Genomic DNA, 22,905 nt, shown 5'->3' on the forward strand with positions numbered 1-22,905 from the left:
CTTGTAAAAGACTTTAAAAAAAAAAAAAAAAAAAAAATTGAACCTTCAGATTTTTTAATAGGAAAAAGTGTTTACTGTAAGTTAAAGTGTCTACCGTGATGAGTTTATTTTGTTTTTGACCATTGCTTGGGGAAGGGCATGTTTGCGCGTTAAAAGAATGCAAAATAAAATGTTAAAAAACGTTCAATTTTGTCGTGACGCAGCATTATTTTCGTAAATTAATAGGCAGTGTCTTGTTAAATCACTGATACAGCTAACGTTACATTCAATTAGTCGTTAATAAATAAAATAGTTTAATGTTTATTGCTGTTATTATTTTTGTTGTTTAAGTTAATCTGTGTAAATATATATTGCAAATTGTCAGGGTTTAAAAAAAAAGTTTAAATAGCCTTCAAACTTGTAGGATAGCATTTAGCTGACGACAACAACTAACAGACTTAAAATTTAGTGATTTAACCTGTTAATTGGCTAATTGCAAATAGAAAAAAATAATTTGCAATTTAGTTTATCTGTTTATGTTTTGACGTTGATACATTATGTTAATGTAAAAGTGTAGTGGTTAGAATACTTGGTTTTACATCATTAGGCTGTTAGGTCATAAGTTTGGTCCTTACTGCTTTTAAGAGTTGAAGCACATTTTAGTCTGTAAGTAAGGTGCTACATACTGACATATATAACTCAATGAATGGCACAAACTCCTGTTGAGCCCAAAACCAGATCGCCAATCAAGTATCAGTCAACATTTTTTTATAATTTCTTTTTTGCTAAATGCAAGTCTGCAAGTTGAGACTAGGCCGAGATAACAAATGTAACAATATGTGAAGACCATTAAGTTAGCCTTTCTAAATCAGGAATAAAAAAATACAAATATTGGCTATATATACATTAAAAATATTCTGTTTTTTTAACTATTTATATTTATAAACTGTGAACTTCTCCGAGTTTTACTTAAAAATTTGCAATTAAATATGGTGTTTTTATTTTTTGAAGTAAGAGATTTTATTTATATATAAAAAGCATTATTAATTTTAACCTATATACATAATAAGTATGGTGATTTTGTTTGCAACATAAGTATGTTATTTAAATATCGATGATGTCATATTAGGTTTAGTTTTTCCATTATTCAGCAGTTGTACTTTGTACTCAGATTAAACTAAAATGACAATTTTATTTTCCTTATTGTAAAATAAAATGTTGTTAGTTAAGTCAACGTTAGAAATAAAGAAAAAAATTTTAGAAAAAAAAAGAAAAATTTTGTAGTAACAAAAAATTATTTTTAATGTTTTCTTTTTTAGAAAATAATGGAAATTAAGTGAATACTGATGAGTGTATTATTACCCTAGTGTTAAAAACCTAAAATAAAAAATGGGAAAAGGATTATTTAACAAATATTTTCCTGTCAGTTTGGCATCTACTTTGCTGACCATTATTCCAGCTTTATTCTTTGCTTTTCCGTAAGTTTGTTTATTAAAAATTTAATTTTTTAAAAGATTTTGTATAACTTTTTTAAAAACAGGATTTTTATATAAATGTTGCATATGTAAGATTTTTTATTAAAATCTTTTTTTAAGGGGCATTAAATTTAACAAATTACTGCATTCAATCTATTTGAAATATATAAAACTTTAGTATTCACGTTATAAAGGTGTTCACATGATTAAAAATATTTTTGGTAATTCTATTTTTTTCCTGGCCTATTCTTGTTTTTGAAATGATGGTATTTTTGTTTCCTGTCTAAGGGCAACAAATCATATCATGTTTCAAACAAATTTGTTAATGTAATCAACTATCATTTGTTATAAAAATATTATATGTATGATTTTTTTAGTAAATAACAACAATTGGTATAAAACTATCGCACTAAAGATTTAGATTTTCTAAATTTGTAGGTAAATTTTTTCGAGTAACTTTGTTGTTTTTACGTTAAGTTTTAAGATGAACTGTAGCATATCTGTGGAACAAAAGATTTATTGTAGGCTCACATGTTTACATTTGGTGTGTTTACTGTTTACATTTTTTAACGCTACTTATCGTAACCGAAAGTTCTTTAAATTTTCACTTTACTGTGTCCATATAACTGACCTTCTTTTTGCATTCCAAACCCTTAATCTGTTTATAAATTGTCATTTTATTTTTCAGTGGAAGACAGATGGCAATAGAAGTTTCACCATGGCTGATTGCCTATGTTGCAGTTATATATCTATATGCTTTAATCAATTTCATCATGGCTGGCATGAAGGACCCAGGCATCTATGCAAAAAGTAATTTATAACAAAAAACATTGATTATATTATTTTAAAAGGCTTTAATGGAACTTTTTTTTAGTTTATTAATTTGTTTTTTTGTTATGTGTAAAGATGGGTAAAAAAGGTTATTATTTTAATCAATTTGTTTTATATTTACAATAATGGGTAATTGGACATCACAAATATGTGATGTTTTTATAACAAAGTCAATATGGCCAATAAACTTTTGTCCCTATTTCGTGTGATACAAAATACTCTTTCATACGAATGAAATCTGTTTGCTTGGTCAAGTGTTGTACCAATAGATATATAAAAAATCTAGCGCAGTTTTGCTATACAGTTGTTGTTTGATTGACAGATATATTACATTTCGTTATATATACCAATTATGTAATTTTTTTTTTTGGTGTAAAACATTTGTGATAATAATTTGTTTTATTTTTGGTAGTATCTAATTACTCATCACAACCTTTAATCATGCAACGGCAATTATATTTACGTTATTATTATTTTTTTGAATAAATTTAAAGCTGTTTATAGATTTTATAACAGCGCTGTATGTTGAAATAATCTTTAGAAATAATTTATTTGACTTTTCCAGGAAAAGCAGCTGAAGATGATCAAGATGACTTCTGTGCTCCTGTTCACATCACTGTCCTCATCAACAACGTCTCAGTCCGCATGAAGTGGTGTTCAACTTGCAAGTTCTACAGACCTCCAAGAGTCTCACATTGTAGTGCATGTAACAACTGTATTGAGGTAAGTTTAATGTTTTGTAGCATACTTGGTAGGGTTCAATCCCCACTGCTCTTATGCTGTACCGCTCTTGAGTAAGGTACTTTAAATGATATAAACTTCTGCTAAGCCATGCTTTTTCAGCACTTTAATTATCAGGTAGTAATAAATCTATAATATCCAAAACTGCTAAAGGCAAATCGAGACTGGGTCAAGGTAACGGATGTTCCTGAAGTTGACCTACTCACATTGAAAATAAATAAATTCAAAAAAAATATATGTATTGTTTTTTATCCTTTTTAATTTTAATACTGTAACAACCCTAATGCAATAAAGTTTAAGCATTTTTGATGCCATGATTTATATGTCCAATCTTTAGAGTAACATTATTGTTAGGTGTTCCTGAAATTTTTTGTCTTTTAAATATATACCTTATGGCAATAGATGTTTTAATGGGAAATTTTAACATACTTTGTTTGTTAACTAGTAACACTTTTTTCATTAAAGGTTTCAAGTGTGTAATGTATTTAAACAACTCACAATTTAAATTATTTACATAAATGACTTTAATTTATTTTGCTTGATAAATTATTGATTACATTAAGAACAACATATCTAATGTTAGAAAGCATGTTTCGTTTTTATGTATTGCTATGTTAGTAATACTAACATTTAACATTGATAAAACAAAATGGTTTTACCTGTCAATATGCTATTGCAGTAACAGGCAAAAATTTATATTCTTTTTGTAAATGCGACTTATGTGTAAGCAAAAATATTATATGCTTTTAGTATAGATAGCTCTGGTTGGGCAGATTTAATAAAAATGAGAGTAATTTTAAAATAATGGTACTTAATACAATAAATATAACCAAATCAGTAGAGTTTAATGTAGAAGCAATAAAATTTGTAACAAAACAAATTGTTGATAATCTTGATAATATTATTATTCTTATAGTATGTAACAGTAAATTCATTGAATTTTAGAAATTTGACCACCATTGCCCATGGGTAAACAACTGCGTTGGTCGTCGTAACTACCGTTACTTTTTTATATTTCTTCTAACACTCTCTGCACACATGATCAACACTTTCGCCATCACGTTGTGGTTTGTGATAAGAAATGTTTACAGCGTCGGTCCCTTGGCCTCACACTCACCTCATATTGGAACATCGTGAGTGACAATTTTTTATCAACCTTTTTCTTTATTTTTTGTATATATTTGGTGTTTTAACCAAGGATTAGATTGATATCAGATATATAACATTGAATTTTTCTGCCTTCGGTTGTGTTTAGATGATTTTGTTTGTTTTATTATTAAATCAATTTAGATTTTTTTTTTATTGTGTAATTTATATTAAATTTTTTGACTATTTCACAAATGAAATTTAAAATTAATATTTTATAACTAAAAAGGTTCTTAACTTTACTAAGCCATTTTTTGTTTTATTGATATTCCTTTATTACATCATTTGTTAAAATAGAAAAAAAATCAATTTCGTAATCTGACGTAATTTTTGGCCTTTTTAAAATGCTCATTTAGTAGTCTATGTTATTGTCATGACAGCCAAATTAAATCACCTGTCAATAGGTTTGAAATAATTTTTTTTTTGTTTATTAAAATTTTTTTTTGAAATAATTTTTTTTGATTAAAAAACATTATTTTACCAAAATTAATTGCTCAAAAACAATGTAAACATCAAATTTTAATTGCAACAACAAAAAATAAGTAATTTAAAATAATCTCAATATTTCTAGTAAAATGAATAGTCATAATTGGGTTTTATTCTATATAACACCTGGTATTAAATTAATATTTTTTTGTTTAGGATCTTTATAATGGTGATTGTTTTCTTGTTATTTATTCCTGTATTTGGACTCACAACTTTTCATATAACGCTGGTGGCAAGAGGTAGAACAACTAATGAGCAGGTAAAAGTCACATAAAATAGAAATATTTTTGTCTCCTTTACTTATGCACCTTTTGTCTGTGTTTTAGAAAAAATTTGTAGCACAAAAAATATTAATGTTGTAATAAACTGCATTAAATGCTTTTAAGCCTTCAAAATTTTATTTAAACTTTTAAATTTATTTTTTAAACTGCATCAATTACTTTTTTGATATCAAAAATTTTATTTAAAATTATTCTTTGTAGGTTTTTATAGACATAGGAATTTATGTTTCATAATTTTGGACAAGCTGTTTTGTTGAACTTTTTATTTTTAGGTGACTGGTAAATTTCAAAATGGAATTAATCCATTTGATGATGGCTGTTCCAAGAATTGTTCAAGAACTTTTTGTACTTCTGAGTCACCAAAGTAAGACTTTGTTTCTTTTTACAAAATCTCTAAAATTTGTCCAGGTTTTAAGACTTTCTTTTTCTTAGACAGATTCTTAAATTTATTTTCCTGTCATTTTATATTATGTTTAACTTAAAATGAGGAAAAAATTGATTTTTAGGATTTCAAATTTTTTTTAGAATATTACGTAACAAATAGTTTAATTTTTAAATTTTTTTTTTTTTAACTGTTTATCAATTTGTTAAATGTGTAAATAGGAGCAATGACAATGTAAACAAAATAAGCCCTAAGGTATTTACTTTAAAATCTTAGCCCAGAATTCAAACTTACAAATTATAAATGTATTAATTAATGTTAAACATCACAAATCAATATTTTTTACACAAGTAAAATGAAAATATTATACCCGTAAATTACAATTTTGATTAATTTAATTTTTTAATTAAAATTTTTCAGGTATATTGATTATCCAACTACGGATCCAACTAAATATACTTTAGCGAGTACAATTCGAAACCGAGCCCTTTCGTCCAGTATGGTGGTTATAAAAGTTCATGAAAATGGTCATTCACAGCCAGTTACTATGCTTAAAGAAGTAAGTTATTTCTTTTTACTTTAAAAAAAAAAAATTGTAATATTACAACTAAGATTAATTTTGTAATAATTTAATTTTTCTTGCGAGAAAAAATTTTCACTGCTAAACAAGTATTTAGAAAAAATTGTTTATTAAAACTGTTTTAACAAACAATAATGTCTTTTTAACAGAAATATTTGTGGTTTCACAGTGTTATTTTTGTTATCTTTCCTGTCAAATTTTATCAATATTACTATTGATTACCTTAAATATTCCTTCGAAAATTAACAATAAATATTTATTACAAATAAACTTTTAATATTTTAGCAATATATTTCAAATTTTAAACAAACTCACATGACATTTTTAAACACTTACGGTTTTTATAAATAATTTACAAGCTTCTGTCTAGAGTGTAGTAGTGACGTAAATTCTAAATTTACAAGTTTAAGAATGTTGTGCTTGGGTTGTCCTCATGCTGAAAAGATTTTAGTTAGATTTTTACTTCAGTTGTTTTTACTTGAACAAAGGCTACTTTAATAATTTGATTCCTTTTCTAGTTTTATGTTATTAACAAATAGTGAAAATTTTTTTTATAAAGAAATTAAGTTATCAGAAAATTTATTTTTTTATTTTTTCTGTTTTCCTTAGCCAAACTTTGAAGAGATCCCATTGGACGATGGTTTGTCACCTGACACTGAGGCTCCTCCTCCCAAGCCACCTACTTTTAGTTTAGATCCGAATGCAAAAGAATTTAATCCTTACTACTCTGGTATTTCAGTAGAAAGTGAAGTTCGGGAAAAGTATGTAGAAAACTTTACCAACAAACTGTTAAAAGATAACTCTACCATGATAAAAACACGGTTTAAATGTAATGGCAAGGCCCACAAACATATTTGTTTTTTTCTAACAGTTTAGATTATGGGAAAATATTTTAATGCTCAATGATCTTGTTGTTCTGAAATCACGAAACTTTTTTAATTTTTTCAGTGTGTTTATTTCCTTATTTAAATACCATTTTGCAATTAAAACATTATAAAATATAAGGATTTACATGTATAATGTTTTTTATCATAATTAAAAAAATTTAAATTTCTTTTTAAATTTTTTTTTAATTATTATCAGGCCAGTAATGAGTGGAAGAGATGATATAGAAATGCAACAAATGGCGATAGAACCAAGTGTTAAAATTATTAATGGTGGATCTAATTTGAGAAGAAGTCAACACAGAAAGGTAAGACTAAAGCAAATGTGTTTTCGATTTTATGTATGTTAATAATAAATTTTTAAATATGTATATACAATAAAGTTTAATGAGCGATTTAAAAATTTATTTATCCGATTTAAAAAAGCCTTTATTATATAAAAAAATGTCAGTTATTTTATCATGGGCAATTGAATGTTGCAACTATTTTTTGGCAAGTTATTTATTATTAGCAGTTTTAATAATTTACAATCAGCCTGTAGGATGGAAAATCAACTAGCAGTTAAAATATACTTCGCTATAGAACATAAAGGCATTGTAATACTGCATTTTGTTCCTTTCAAATTATTAAAACTAAAAAAAATTGTGCCTATTTTTTGTTAGTGCCAGCTGTCATCTAAGCCCTAATTTTTATATCAATATTTTATAGGAATTGGACCCTGGTCGTTTTAGACCTAAGATCACAGCAATCACGATGAACAATAAATATGATGACTCACCAAGGTCGAAAGACATCAATATGCCTAGTCAGAGTGATGATTGTAGCATGACAGATGCAAGTTTGGGTGGAGATTCAATCAGAGGAAGTTTAACTCTTTCCGAGTCTGTCTTTAAAAACTTTTTTAATGGGGCTGGCAAAGGTATAAAAACAAAATGAAGTGCTTTTAATTTACTTTTTCCTAATTTAGTTATATCTATTTAAAATTTATATAAGATTTTTACTAGTGCAAATATTATTTTTATCTAGTCAATTAATTTTTTTATCCTTTTTTATTAATTGGCTATATTTTGATCAGAACTTCTTAACCGAGGTTCAATGAGCTCACTTAACAACCGCCTCGACCTTTCCTCCTCTTCTGATGAAGATGATACAGAGGAGAACAAGAAAGGGAGAGAAGATCGAAAATCTCATCGCTCCCTCATCAACACAACATCAAATCCCCTCCCTCTTAAACACAAAAATGTTCCCCCTGAAAACCAAGAACTGCTTCAACAAAGTGATAAAATTGATCGATATCGGTCAAAATCAGTTAATAATAGTAACAGTACTTATAGCCCAAGCAACATGTCTTATGCAACTAGGAAATCGAATGGTGTAACTTACGATAACAATCAAAAACCACCTCTAAAATCAGGCACTGGTGATTACGATAATATAGACGCTATGTGGTTGCCCCCGCGTAATAATATAAGTTTTTCTCGAAAAGACATGATCGATTTAAACTTGAATAATTGTAATAATTCTGCTGTGTCTGATTTCGATGATTCCTCTGCGCTTATTTCACCAAATTATGATAATCTGAATTCGAATATTGATGAGTATTATGGGTTAAACAAAGATCAGGTAAGTTTTATCAGTGTTTTTTATGATTTTATTTTTTAGATGCGACACATTTTACTAACTTTGTTCTTAGGTCACTGACAAGTTAGATGCAGCTTTGAAGGAAGCAAACTTACATGCAGAGGAGGCTGAAAAACAGCTTAAAAACCTTGGTACCAGCACCACTGCTACTACTATGACTGACAGTGGTTGCGAGTTAACTCTACGTACAACCATAGATGGCGCTGTTGTTAATAAGCTCTCTAACGAACAGAATATTGTTTCCGATAACTTTGTCACCTGTAATGGAAATGCCATTTCTGATAATCGCTCGATGTCGGATTTGGCAGATAAAAATGTTCCGCTTAAAAACGGAAACCCTGTGATTCGAACTCGGTCAAAAACTAGGCCAAGATCTACTCCTGCAGCCCGCCACCTGCTGGTTGGATTGCCAAAATACGAGAAACTTCCGCCTTCTGGTCGAGTTTCAGCGATTATAGGTCGATTTGAACATAAAAATGAGGACGATAATAACGACCAACTTGTGACCTCGACTTCTAACCAAAATTTGGGAGATGGCAGTCACAACGACTACCCTCTTCCTCCTAATTCACAAATTGGTCATGAGCCTTATTTAGAACAAGGTAAGACAACAAGGTTTGAGAAACAAAGCCTAATTGCCAAATAAAATCCAAACATGTAAATAGCTATAATAAAAAAAAACGTTTTTGGTTAAAAATTCCCAAATTTTGTCAACAAAAACGCTATAGTCAGGTTGTTTGTTGATAAAATTTCTCCTAAACGTAATTAAGCTGGTCAAATCTTACTAATTTCAATAAAATAACAAATAACCCAACTTTTTACTTACTAACAGTCAAATAGTAGGTGTAAAATAATTGTTTAAAAGGCTAGGAGTATTCATATTCCTACAATTGTAAATTGGATTACAATTAACAAACCTTATTGTGTTCGCTTAGTTTTTTAACCTTTTTTTTGAGTTTATTCATTCGTAGTACATAAAAAGATAGCATGAGCGTCTTTTGTTCTTTATTTTCGATTGTGTAGTTTTGTTACTTCTTGAGTGAACCTTTAACGTGCAATGGTATTGAAACCAACGTATTTTTGCTATTTCTAACTTTAAAACCCGTCTGTATTGTAGATACTAAATAAACACAGTTGTGCTTTTTTAATTTAACTAGAATTATTTAATGCGATTTTAAATTTAACTTAAAATTTTTTTTGGTAAGATTATCAACATTATTAAAATGGTATAGTATTTAAAATAGGGGTCTGTTTTATTGTTAATAGTTATTCATCTTATTTATTATTGTATATTTTGCACTTTTAATTGTGTAAAAACGTTGTTTTATTTATATAAGAGATGTCAACAATTTGCCTTTAGCAAAAAAAAAGTGTTATAATAAATCTTGAGTCAAAATTTTTTTGGCTAAAACTCCTGTTAATTTTTGGATAAAAGCGATTAAAATTTTCGGTTTGTTTGATTATAATAACATAACGTTTTGCCAGTTCGTTACTAATAAATATTATTTTGTTAAAAACGAGAGAGACACATTTTCGTTTTTCTTCTTCAAACAATTTTATCTTTCTTTGTATTTCACTCGTATTGATGCAATCAAATGCGTTATGTTGAGTTGTGTTTTACCGATCGTTGTGAATATGTACATAGAGTTGTGTGTTAGCCGGTTGAGCTTGCCTTTCTTTGTTAAGTCTTTCTTTGATATGTGCAGTCTTTAATTGAAAATAAATATTCTAACTTAAAAAAGGTGTTGATTTTTGACAAATTCTTTTTAATAAACTACCGAATTTTCGTAAAAACAATTAATTCAGTAAAATCTATGTATAAATCCAAAAGCCAAAAACACTTTGAACTAAACAATTTAACGTAACATGAACGATACACAAAGTTTTATTAAATAATGTGGTTTTCCGCCTTTTTTTATTTACAATTTGGGCTACATTTAAATTTTTTTTATGCAACTTTTGTATTTTCTGACAAAAAATAACTTTCAGGCTAAACTTCGTCGCCAAACTCGTTGTTTTCCAATTTAACAGGATCCTAAATATCTGAAAATTTTAACCTAAAGCCAAGTTTAATAAATTATCTTTAGATTATTATTTTAGGTTAATTTTTCCGTCGGGAAATTTTTTTTATTTCTTCTTTGGTATTCCCTTAGTATCACCTCATTATTTAACTCATCTGAAATAATCGTTTTGGTAAACTGTTTCCTTAAAAATTACCAAATTTTGGTATATTTCTTTCTTTGGGCATGCTTCTCTGTTCGTTATTAAAGACATCTAAAATAATTTTAACAACTTACGCTAAGTAAGCTTCTCTGGGCATATTTTCTGGTTCGCTTTTTAACACATCTAAAATAAATCTTACTAAAAAGTTTAACAATTGAATAAAACTTATTTAATTTTACCGGATTACCTTCTCTGTGCACATTTTCTGCTTCATTATTTAATGCATCTAAAATAAATCGTGTTTTTTAACAATTGTTAAAAAATTATTTTTAATATATTGCTTTTCCTAGGGTTTCTTCTGGTTCTGGTTAAAATAAATCGCAATTAAATTAATGTTACAAACTCATTGAATGTCGGTGTATTACCGTTATCAGGCACATTTTGTTTTACCCCTTTGTTGTCGTCTATTTCTGGCAGGTAGATTTGGGAACTGTTTTGGTAACAATTGGAATTATTTAATGGGTATAAAGTATAATTTAACTATGAGTGTGTTCATTAAGTATCTTGTTACTGTAGGGTTTGTCTAACTATACCCCACGGGACCAACAATACGTTGAACGGAGAATAAAATACGCCCCTTGATCACAGATTGATCTCAGTTAATATAAAAATAATACCGATAATGGGCCCAGAATTGCAACTGTCTAACTCGACTGATACAACAATTGAAATACTCTACAATGTATTCAATATTCAGTACACAAGAAAAACAATTAACAAAAAACAATACTGGCTTAACACTTACAAATCAATATTAAAACTAACTAAAGACCAATTATGAATTGTTAGAACAGGGCAAATCGTATTCTAAATATATGACGTACTAAAAGTAGAATTCCAAAATTATTCCAAGTTACGATACAAATAAAGACAAAAAAAGTCGAAACACAAATCACGTGTCTAAGAACGCTGGAAAAAAGGGAAAAACTTGAAATGACCAGGCGATAAGGCGATCCAAAAAGAAGCGCACAATAGCGGCTAATGGTGTACAACCGAGTGTGAAATTGTATTTAAAATTAATGAGAAAATATAAATCAGTTTTTATATAAATGAACTTACCATTTACCTTTTAATTACTGTTTTTTTTAGTTAACCTGCATATTAAATACACACAGCAAAATTATAATTTATTTAATTTATTTAAACAACATATACATGTAATTATTTAATATGTTAGTGTATCGAACATTATGTAAAAAAAACACAAAATGGAATTTTAATTATTTTTTGGGTATGATAACCGGTTAATATATAACAATTTGTTTTTAGTTTTACTTTACTTAATTTTTTTTAAGTTAATTGTTTACGATTGTCATTGTTTTTATCAGGGTTTATATTTTGGTTAAGTATATATTTGATGTCTTCTGGGGGTACGTTATAAGCGAAGAATCTGTGCTTTTTTACAACTTTTGTACCACCTTCAGGTTCTTGAATTCCTTTTTTCTCAAGTTTAACAACTCCATTACCATTTTCCATAGCGATAGTTAAAAAACAATGCAAAACTAATTCAATTCTTAATTTAGTTTGTTTAGTTTTAAAAAAAATAAATCATTTTATTTAATTAAAAAAAATTGTTGTAAACTCTTTAAAAATGTAAGACATTTAAACCTCCAGTTTTAGTTTTATTTTAATATGCAATTTTACTCTTTTTTGCCACAAACAACTTTGCTGATTAAAAGTACCCTCATGAATTTTTTGTATTTAAATTGTTGCAACTATTTTATTTTTATTTAAACTAATTTGTTAAATACTTTGTTTGTTCTTATAAACGAATACCTGACAACATTTTAAAAAAAGCACACTTTTAGTTTGGTCATATGGTTCGCCGTTTGGTTTTAATTTTCTAGTTGACATTAGATATTGTAATTAAAGTCGTGGTTTAAGAAAGTATGTAAATTATATATATAACTTGCAAAATTTGTGAACGGTATCACTTGTTTCGTTGTGTTGATGAACACATTTTGATCAGGTTTTTGTTTCTACGACTGTGGGAGAGAAAGTGTCACAACGCTCAAACGCATATGTATAAGAGTGGAGTGTAAAAATACAATCTACGTATAAAAAATTGTTTTATAAAGAAATCTTGACTTGTAAAACCAGACTTCTTTGTTAAGTTTCTAATTTCCCAGTTGACATCTGAGATTTTTATTGAAGTCTTGGTTGGTTTTAAAAACGTACAAGATTTAAGGTTTTCAATTGTCTACTAGTTGTGTATGAAAGGGTATTTTGATCTGTTTATTTGTTGCTATAGCTGTGAAATGTAGATGGTAATCTTATATTTAACAAAGGTATTTTAATTTAGTGACTCATGTGAAAATTTTAATGCAGCATCTAATGGATATTTCTTTAGTTTGCAAAAAATTACCATTTATATAACTTATATGTAAATGGGAAAACAGCTTGATTCGTTTAAGTTTTAATTTTATATTAATGCATTTCGTAGCTTGCGCTAATAAATAAATATCAGACAATGTTACAAAAATAACACTTAAACCTTTTTGGTTATGTTACTAAAAATAATATATATGTTTTAAAATATACAATTAGAGTTCAGGAAATTGCTCAGTTCATTTTAGTGGCAGAAGATAAGAAAACGTATACTGTAAATGTCAAGACGACCGGTGGTAAAATTTGGTTAAAAATTGATTTAAAGTTAATACTTATGCAATATTTTAAACAAATTCTATTTTAAATATTAACTCTTAGCATTGAACTAGGCATAAAGGCAAACGAGGTGAAGATTATGTCAGACGTTGATGGAAGTTCTGTGGATGGCAATCAAAACCGGGAGGCTGGTAATGCAGAAATAGCTGAACAGCAAGAAATAAAAACTTTGTTTAGTAGTTTTTTATTTAAAATATAACAAACAATATATTTAACATTAAAACACCATTCTATTAAGGATAATAACAACAAATTTTTTTCGAATATAAGAATTCAAACTGTTATTTGCGTATAATTTAAAGCCAGACATAATAATTTGCCATTGCAGTAAAAACTCGATGGCAACATTTGCAATTTTTAATTTTTACTCTACAAAGTTTGTGAATAATACAATAAACATAATAAATATAAAATATTCTAATTACAGTGTGTTATGACGAAAATTTTGTTATAAATGTTTTGTTGTTCTATCTTGTAAGAATACCCATTTTGTAAATGCTTTATAATATATAAATATATATATCTAGTTTAAATACTCGTTTTGTAAAACCTTAATTAGAATATTATATTTCTCATAAAAACTTTAATTTAAAAAAATTGCATGATTAAGTCCCGTTTTACTAGTTTTTGTTTTATCAGTTTTCAGCGCCCCAATTATAAATCAACGTTGCATTTCTTTTAATGTGTCTCGGTACTACCCAGTACCAATCACTGATCTTTTAATAGGTTACGTAGAAATGTCAAACTATTAAAATGGTAATGGTTGATTTTGAAGAATTTTCAAATGTATTGTTTGTACGCGGTATCGTTTACTTTAATAATATTAACTGGTAAAAAAGTGTTAGGCCATAAGTTTCTGTTTCATTAATATAAATAAATCATTTCTTGTTTTGGAAAAAAAACATTTTTAATTTTTATCATTTTAAAACAAAATGTTTTCGGTCACCAGATAAATAAGCACAAACCGTATAATATAAGATATAAGAGTATTATATATTTGTTATGTAAAAATAAAAAAACCTAATATTTGTTTTGAATGATTTGTTTTGTACCTTGTACCATTGCAATACAAGTGTACTCTTCGTAATATTTACAGTGTTGTATTTTTTTAATATTTACGAGGTATTTTTGAAGCGTTGTTTGTAAAAAAAATTTAAAACAAAAAAAACGATTTTCAAATTCTAATTATATGTTTTCTTTCAAGGACTATAAATTTATTCCATTTTTTGAAATAGCATTGGTCCTCTCGGCTTTCAGTAAAGCTTTTTTAAACTTTAATTTGTATCCAACAGGTGACTCACTAGAGATTTTGATGTTTTGTTTTAAGATTTAAAACTGTGTTATTTTGGCGTAGCTTTTTTCAGATTATACAGACACTACGTTAAGGCTGTTTCGCGCCTATATGAAAGTAGATGTTTATCTTTTTGCATATAAAAAATTATATAAAACACTTTCGGTTGGGATATCGCAATTTAAGGAATTTTTAATTAACTGTTAGTTGATCAGGTTAAATATGTTTTTTATGTGTTGTAAGAGTTTCCTGTCTTTAGGTTTTTAATTTTCTTGTTAACATGTGATTTTTTTATTAAAGTCGTGGTTTGAAAAAAAATTACAAGATTGAAGGTTATTAATTGTATGGTTGTTGTGTATGAATGGGTATTTTGATCCTTTTTTGTTGCTATAGCTGTGCAATGTAGATGGCAATCTTATACTTAACAACGGTAATTTTGTTTGATGACTTATATCAAATGTTTTTATTTAGCATATTGTGGACATTGATTTAGTTTGCAAAACAATAAGCATTTCAATAACTTAAGTGTGAATGGAAAAACAGCTTGGTTTGTTTCTATTTTATTTTTATATAAATGCATTTAATAGTTCGCGCTAATGTAAAAAAATACCAGACAATGTTTAACATTTTTTAAGTGACACGTAAACCTCTTTAGTTATATTCGTGAAAGAAATATCTACGTTTTAAAATATATAACTAGAGTTCAACAGATTATCTGCAGATTTTTTTTCTTATAATATTGATTTTGTTCGTTGGCTAGTTAAGTTCGCCTTTTTTATTAATTTTTATTTGATTTGCAGTCTTTATATAATAAAATAAAAATTCTAACTTAAAAAATGGTTTATTTTAGACATTTTCAGAGTTGAAAAATGAATTAACTTTCTAATAAAAACATTTTGATAAACGGTAAATACGCTGCCAAAATTTAATTAAATTAGTGAGCATAATTGCTTTATGTTTTAGCAAGTTATCTAAAAAAAAAGTATATTTAAAGATTGCTTTGAATTTATATTAATTTTAAGCAATAACGATTGGTTTTTTTTATTTTATACTACTGGTGTTGTTTTTAACATTCACTCATTTTAAGGATTTCGACACAAGAGCTCTCAAACTTGGTATTACATTTCATTAGAGTTTCTTGAACTATTTTGGTATCGTTGCCTTCAACTGTATTTTTTGTGTTGCATGTTAATGTTTTTTGATCCTTTTTTTACTATTACAAGCGTATTTTCCGTGGTAATTGAGATTGGAGAATTTCCCATTTTACTTTCGCATCAAAGTTAACAAAACAGAACAAATTTCTAAAAACATTTAAAAATTACTATGAAAATGTCCGTTATTCGGATTTTAACTTAATTTACCAGTTGTTTACAGCCTTTTCCTTTTAAACTAAACATTGCAAAACTAAATCAAAATTCTACATATTCCAAAGCCTCTGGTATTTACAAAAGTTCGCCAATTTTTTTGTATTTATTTATCCCATCTCATATTTAACAAACAGAAACACTTTTAGCTAATAAATATTTAGAGCTTTGGCACTATCACAATTTACTTGCAATAAAATAAAACAAAGAGATCAAAATGCAATTTAATATAACTAATAAATTATTAACCATTGGTAAATTGTTTACTTAAAAGATCAAATTCATTAAACAAAATAATTGTTTTAAGCTATTTTAACACACAAAACAAATTAAAAAAACACAAACACACTTTAAAAGCAAAGTTAACTTAAAGCCTTTATTGTTTTAGTTAGTTATTCTTTTTTGGCTGATAATTTCAATTTCTGTTGTTTTAAGAACTGCAGCACAGGTCTTTGCAAATTTTTCATCTAGTCTCTTAAAAACTTCTTCAATTTTAGCCCCATCAGCGCATTTGACAGTACTTTTATTCGTAAATGTTAAGGTGTCCTGTTTTTTTGTTGCAATAACGAATGTATTTGTTTCAGTAACTGTATAATAATTTCTCATATTGCAATGGATACCAATTAAATAATACAAAATAAATCTTTAAAAAATTAAAAATACTTTTATAGCATTCAAACATCAAGTACATATTATTTTTTCTTAATTTTTACTTAATTGATTTTTTTTAACAGAGTTATATTTTTTTAAACTCATAACTATAAAACCTAACCAATATAACATGTAACTGCTCTGCGCACTATACCAAATAATTACCAACTCTCGCTGAATGTTAAATATTTAAATAGCACTACTGTAATTTTTATGTAATCAAAAGTCGCATGCATGACAAAATTAATTTCGTAAGGCTTATGGAATAGAATGCATAATAATTTTGACAAAAAAGTATATAAATTAAAATTTGGCAGAGGCGACTTTTATAATTTAACCACTATTTCTTAATTTTAGGCAAAAAAATAAAAAAACATTAAAACAAAAAAATGTCAATTTAGTTTATGATTATTTTTGTTAATGTATTGTATGATTTAAATTGGTAAATTTATTAAAATTTCATTGAAATTGCTTGTTATAAAAATATGATGCACCAATATAGTCGTATTCCTTAATCAGGCAAAAAAGTAACAGAGTTCGACATTTACTGCATTATAATACGCAGTTTTTACCTTTCTTGCCTTTAGATTTGTAAAAATAGCATCCAACTGATATTTTTTGGCTAAGAACGTGCCTCGACCCCATCTAGCGGTGCTGTAATCCTTTAAATATTTCACTTTTCATACGCAATTGGCGTAGTTACTAATGTTTAGGTAACAATCTAAAAGGAATTTTTAAACTCAGATTTAAAATCCAAGACAGTTCAAAGCATGATTATTTTTATAACCGTTTTTTTATTTTTTAGTAACCCTTATATTTAAAGATAATTCCTTTTTTTTATAATTATTTAAAATTTCAACCTTGGCTTTTATGCGTGGTAATGGTATTATAAATTTTAATAGTCATTGCACTACGGTATAGCTGTTTTGCGCTATATAAAAAGTTCGTGATCAAGTTGCTAAAATATTTTTGTTAACGTTTTTGTATGCTTTTTTACGGTTTATAAAATAAATTTGTTACATTAAAAAAGTCAAGTACATTTTACAGTTTTGTTTACAAAATTTAAAATTTTTTTTTTTTTAATTTCAAATTTATTTTTTAACCGCAATGGTTTAAATTATTTATGTTTTCCAGCCGTTGTAAGCGTTTTCCGTGTACTGGTGTTTTTCAAATTTAACCGCAAAAGTTTTCTCTCGCGAAATTCCATCAATAAATGTTGTGTGTAGGCGGTTAAGTATGTAGATGTAAAATACGTGGGCAGTATAAAATTACAATCTGTCTGCGATTTTTGTTAACGTTTTTGAGTTATTTACATTTTGTTTACTTACACAAACTTAGCCTACAATATTAAGCTTTCGTTGTTCGATTTTCTTAATTAAATTTTATTACAGGTTAAACAACGATAAGCGTTATAAGCAAGAACACCAAATACATAAAAATAAATTACAATTCAAAAGTTCACATGTTAGGTTTAAACCCCATATTTCCTGGGTCAACTGGTTTCCAAAAGTCTAAAATTTTAACAAAATAATAATTTATTTTATACACACCGGTTAATTAAATAAACCCAGTGTTTAAACCGCCTGCTTAAAATGTATAGATCATGTTAATAATGTTATGAATTTTATTTGCCTTTTTTTAGTTTTTAAATAAATTTACTTTGAGGAATTAATTCCTTCTCCTATTTGGTTAAGCCCTCAGATTGTTTTGGTTCTAAAACGTGAAATTGTTTTCTCGTTTCCGAATGAACAACTCCATCGGAATGTTTTACTGTAATTTTTTTGGATTGTCTTACAGTTGGTCCGCTATTTGGGTAATCTGAAATAAAAGTTTTTTGCTTAATTATTGTACCATTTAAAAAAAGAGCTTTAAGTACTGAAAATTTAAAATAAATTTAGCATTTTTACCATGTCTAGTTGTGTTTTCTTGTGCCCTTGAGTTGTACATTTCCGCCCTGTAATTGTACATTTCCGCCCTGTAGCAATTGTCGCTGTTTTGGTACCTATTGGTGCTGCTTCCATTTGCCCTTGAATTGTTTTTTTGCTGTTTTTCTTGCCAGCTTGGTTGCGAATTTCGAGGTTCGATGCAATGATCTGAAAATTTAAAACATAGTTTATATTTTATATTTTATATGGTAAAAAAATCACAAAGAATTAAGTTTAATAATTAATTAAAACGTTTCTACCTCTAGCTACTGTTTGGGTTTCAGTCGTTGTTATAATATCGGGTTCGTCATCATTTAAACCGTGTTCAATATTTCTTGTTTGCGAAAACGTTTGACCATTTGCCAACGTTATAGACGAACTTTGGCTGCTCACCCATTTGGGTGATTTCTTGAAAACGTTGATACCCCTACAAAATTCTGCAAAATATTGAAGTAATTATTGTTTTGCATTTAAAGTATAAAATTTGATTTGGACTTACCTAAAATTGATTCCATATTTCCCATTAGAAAACACACATCAGTTAAAGTTTATCAAACAAATCTACAATTTTAAATACGATATAAAATTATTTTTTTATTATAACATAAGATGTTAATATCAAATGTTTACCAACGAAAAGTTTTAAATTTACACACCAAAAAATGTCTTTATTTACAAATTAAACCACAAAACACTATTAAAATTACACAAAATAAACAAAAGTCTAATAGTTTTTGTTAAGTCAGTTTGTTATCCGTTTTTTATTGCTGAGTGGTTGACATCTGCAATGGCCAATGCTGTTATTTTTGTGGTGGCGTTGTCGAATTGTGAATTCAGTTTATCCAGCGTTCTTTTGGTGTTATCGAAGTCCATGTCTTTAATAGTGTCCGTGCTTTTAAACTTTAAGGTTTGTCCATTTTTCAAAGTGAGAACTACTTCTTTTTCAGAAGTCACTTCGTTAGAATATGTATGACCCATTTTATTATACTTAAACTTAAAATAATTTTTAAAACTTAATGATCTTTTTTCCAAGAACAATAAAAAAAAAATTTATTTATATTTTTTTAGTTACTGTAACAGCTTTTTACTCTGCAAGATTTTCTAACTTACTTAAAAATTGCTGACTGTTCTTATCTTTTATAGAACGACTCGCCTTTTTTGTTAGTCTGATTAAGACTTTTTTTAGTTAGTGTTGCCGTACCAAAGTTAACACAGTTAGAATATAATTATAAATACTTATTTAAGTGTACAAAAAAAATATTTTTTTAAACTAAATTATCTTTATTCTAAGAACAATAAAAAAATATTAATTTTTTTAGAATATTATATTATTATTATTATATTATTTTTTTTTATTATATTATTTTAGTTACTGTAACAGCTTTTCTTCTCTGCAAGATATTCTAACTAAAAATACAAATAAAATTGCTGGCTGTGCTTATCTTTTATAGAACGACTTGCCCTTTTTTTAGACTGATTAAGACTTTGGTGTTGCCGTACTAAAGTAAACACAGTTAGAATATTATCATTAATGCTTATTTAAGTGTACAATTTTATAGTTACAAGTATTTTTAGAAGTTGAAAGAAAAAATTATAAAAAAAAATTAAAAAAAGTAACATTGTTTGACATTTACTGCAATATTATACGCAGTTTTTAGCTTTTTTGCCTTTAGATTTGTAAAAATATCATCCAAATGCTATTTTTTGGCTAAGAACGTGCTTTGAGCCCATCTAGCGGTGCTGTAATACTTTTTAATATTTTATTTTACATACGCAAGTGACGTAGTTATTAATGTTTAGGTAACAGTTTAATTTAGTAGAAATTTTTAAACCAAGATTTAAAACCCAAGACAGTTCCAAGCATGATTGTTTTTATAACCGTTTTTTTATTTTTTAGTAACCCTTATATTTAAAGATAATTCCTTTTTTTTATAATTATTTAAAATTTCAACCTTAGCTTATATGCGTGGTAATGGTGTTATATATTTTAATAGTCATTGCACTGCGTTATAGCTGTTTTGCGCTATATAAAAAGTTCGTGATCAAGTTGCTAAAATATTTTTGTTAAAGTTTTTGTATGCTTTTTTGCGGTTTATAAAATAAATTTGTTACATTAAAAAAGTCAAGTTTCTTTTACAGTTTTGTTTACAAAATTTTCAATTTTTTTTTTTTTTAATTTCAAATTTATTTTTTAACCGCAATGGTTTAAATTATTTATGTTTTCCAGCTGTTGTAAGCGTTTTCCGTGTACTGGTGTTTTTCAAATTTAACCGCAAAAGTTTTCTCTCGCGAAATTCAATTAATAAATGTTATGTGTAGGCGGTTAAGTATGTAGATGTAAAATACGTGGGCAGTATAAAATAACAATCTGTCTGCGATTTTTGTTAACGTTTTTGAGTTATTTACATTTTGTTTACTTACACAAACTTAGCCTACAATATTAAGCTTTCGTTGTTCGATTTTCTTAATTAAATTTTATTACAGGTTAAACAACGATAAGCGTTATAAGCAAGAACACCATGTACATAAACATAAATTACAATTCAAAAGTTCACATGTTAGGTTTGAACCCCATATTTCCTGGGTCAACTGGTTTCCAAAAGTCTAAAATTTCAACAAGATAATAATTTATTGTATACACATCGATTATTTAAATAAAGCCAGTGTTTAAACAGTATAGACCGTATTAATGATGTTAAACATTATTTTTTGACTAATATTTATTTAAATTGCTGTTTTTTTTCAATTTTTAAGTTAATTTACCTTGAGGAATTAATTCCTTCTCTTTTTTGGTTAAGCCCTCAGATTGTTTTGGTTCTAAAACGTGAAATTGTTTTCTCGTTTCCGAATGAACAACTCCGTCGGAATGTTTTACTGTAATTTTTTTGGATTGTCTTACAGTTGGTCCGCTATTTGGGTAATCTGAAATAAAAGTTTTTTGCTTAATTATTGTACCATTTAAAAAAAGAGCTTTAAGTACTGAAAATTCAAAATAAATTTAGCATTTTTACCAGATTTAGTTGTGTTTTCTTGTGCCCTTGAGCTGTACATTTCTGCCCTGGAGTAGTTGTCGCTGTTCTGGTACCTATTGGTGCTGCTTCCATTTGCCCTTGAATTGTTTTTTTGCTGTTTTTCTTGCCAGCTTGGTTGCGAATTTCGAGGTTCGATGCAATGATCTGAAAATTTAAAACAGAGTTTATTTTTTTTATATGGTAAAAAAATCACAAAGTATTAAGTTTAATAATTAATTAAAACGTTTCTACCTCTAGCCACTGTTTGGGTTTCAGTCGTTGCTATAATATCGGGTTCGTCATCATTTAAACCGTGTTCAATATTTCTTGTTTGCGAAAACGATTGACCATTTGCCAACGTTATAGACGAACTTTGGCTGCTTACCCATTTGGGTGATTTCTTGAAAAGGTTGATACCCCTACAAAATTCTGCAAAATATTGAAGTAATTATTGTTTTGCATTTAAAGTATAAAATTCAATTTGAATTTACCTAAAATTGATTCCATATTTCCCATTAGAAAACACACATCAGTTAAAGTTTATCAAAAAAATCTACAATTTTATATACGATATAAGATTATTTTTTCATTATAACATAAGTTGTTAATATCAAATGTTTACCAACGAAAAGTTTTAAATTTACACACCAAAAAATGTCTTTATTTACAAATTAAACCACAAAACACTATTAAAATTACACAAAATAAACAAAAGTCTAATAGTCTAAGTTTAATCAGTTTGTTATCCGTTTTTTATTGCTGAGCGGTTGACATCTGCAATGGCCAATGCTGTTATTTTTGTGGTAGCGTTGTCGAATTGTGAATTCAGTTTGTCTAGCGTTTTTTTGGTGTTTTCGAAGTCCATGTCTTTAATAGTGTCCGTGCTTTTAAACTTTAAGGTTTGTCCTTCTTTCAAAGTTAGAACTACTTCTTTTTCAGAAGTCACTTCGTTAGAATATGTATTTCCCATTTTAATATACTTGAGCTGAAAATACTTTTTAAAACTAAATGATCTTTATTGCAAGAACATTAAAAAAAATATTTATTTATATTTTTTTAGTTACTGTAACAGCTTTTTACTCTGCAAGATTTTCTAACTAACTTAAAAATTGCTGGCTGTACTTATCTTTTATAGAACGACTTGCCCTTTTTTGTTAGCCTGATTAAGACTTTTTTTAGTTAGTGTTACCGTACCAAAGTTACCACAGTTAGAATATAATTATAAATACTTATTTAAGTGTACAATTTTATAGTTACAAGTATTTTTATAAGTTTAAAGAAAAAATTTTCTTATACAACTAACAAAACTTTAATTATTGCAAAAACAGCGCACACGGTTTTTTAGCATGG

General features: G+C 27.3%; 3 protein-coding genes across 3 annotated transcripts; 1 reads left to right on the forward strand and 2 right to left on the reverse strand.

The window, feature by feature from the left end:
• Positions 1–1,303: 1,303 nt before the first annotated feature.
• On the forward strand, positions 1,304–10,158 carry LOC145751308 (uncharacterized). Its single transcript, XM_082567422.1, has 12 exons — positions 1,304–1,457; positions 2,143–2,264; positions 2,851–3,008; positions 3,972–4,159; positions 4,815–4,917; positions 5,212–5,303; positions 5,742–5,880; positions 6,511–6,662; positions 6,985–7,093; positions 7,494–7,704; positions 7,861–8,408; positions 8,479–10,158. Exons 1-12 carry the CDS (start codon positions 1,369–1,371, stop codon positions 9,070–9,072), a joined length of 2,505 nt encoding a protein of 834 aa, XP_082423548.1. The 5' UTR covers positions 1,304–1,368; the 3' UTR covers positions 9,073–10,158.
• Positions 10,159–17,983: 7,825 nt separating this feature from the next.
• On the reverse strand, positions 17,984–19,586 carry LOC145751319 (uncharacterized). The gene is made up of 5 exons (XM_082567433.1): positions 19,044–19,586; positions 18,805–18,981; positions 18,527–18,712; positions 18,279–18,437; positions 17,984–18,130 (listed from the first exon to the last, which is right to left on the reverse strand). Exons 1-4 carry the CDS (start codon positions 19,066–19,068, stop codon positions 18,301–18,303), a joined length of 525 nt encoding a protein of 174 aa, XP_082423559.1. The 5' UTR covers positions 19,069–19,586; the 3' UTR covers positions 17,984–18,130; positions 18,279–18,300.
• Positions 19,587–21,001: 1,415 nt separating this feature from the next.
• LOC145751313 (uncharacterized) lies at positions 21,002–22,644 on the reverse strand. The gene is made up of 5 exons (XM_082567428.1): positions 22,047–22,644; positions 21,808–21,984; positions 21,556–21,720; positions 21,308–21,466; positions 21,002–21,148 (listed from the first exon to the last, which is right to left on the reverse strand). The coding sequence occupies exons 1-5, from the start codon at positions 22,069–22,071 to the stop codon at positions 21,096–21,098; spliced, it is 579 nt and encodes a 192-aa protein (XP_082423554.1). The 5' UTR covers positions 22,072–22,644; the 3' UTR covers positions 21,002–21,095.
• Positions 22,645–22,905: the final 261 nt, after the last annotated feature.

This window comes from Corella eumyota, chromosome 4, assembly GCF_963082875.1.
Source record: "Corella eumyota chromosome 4, kaCorEumy4.1, whole genome shotgun sequence".
Taxonomy (NCBI): Eukaryota; Metazoa; Chordata; class Ascidiacea; order Phlebobranchia; family Corellidae; genus Corella; species Corella eumyota.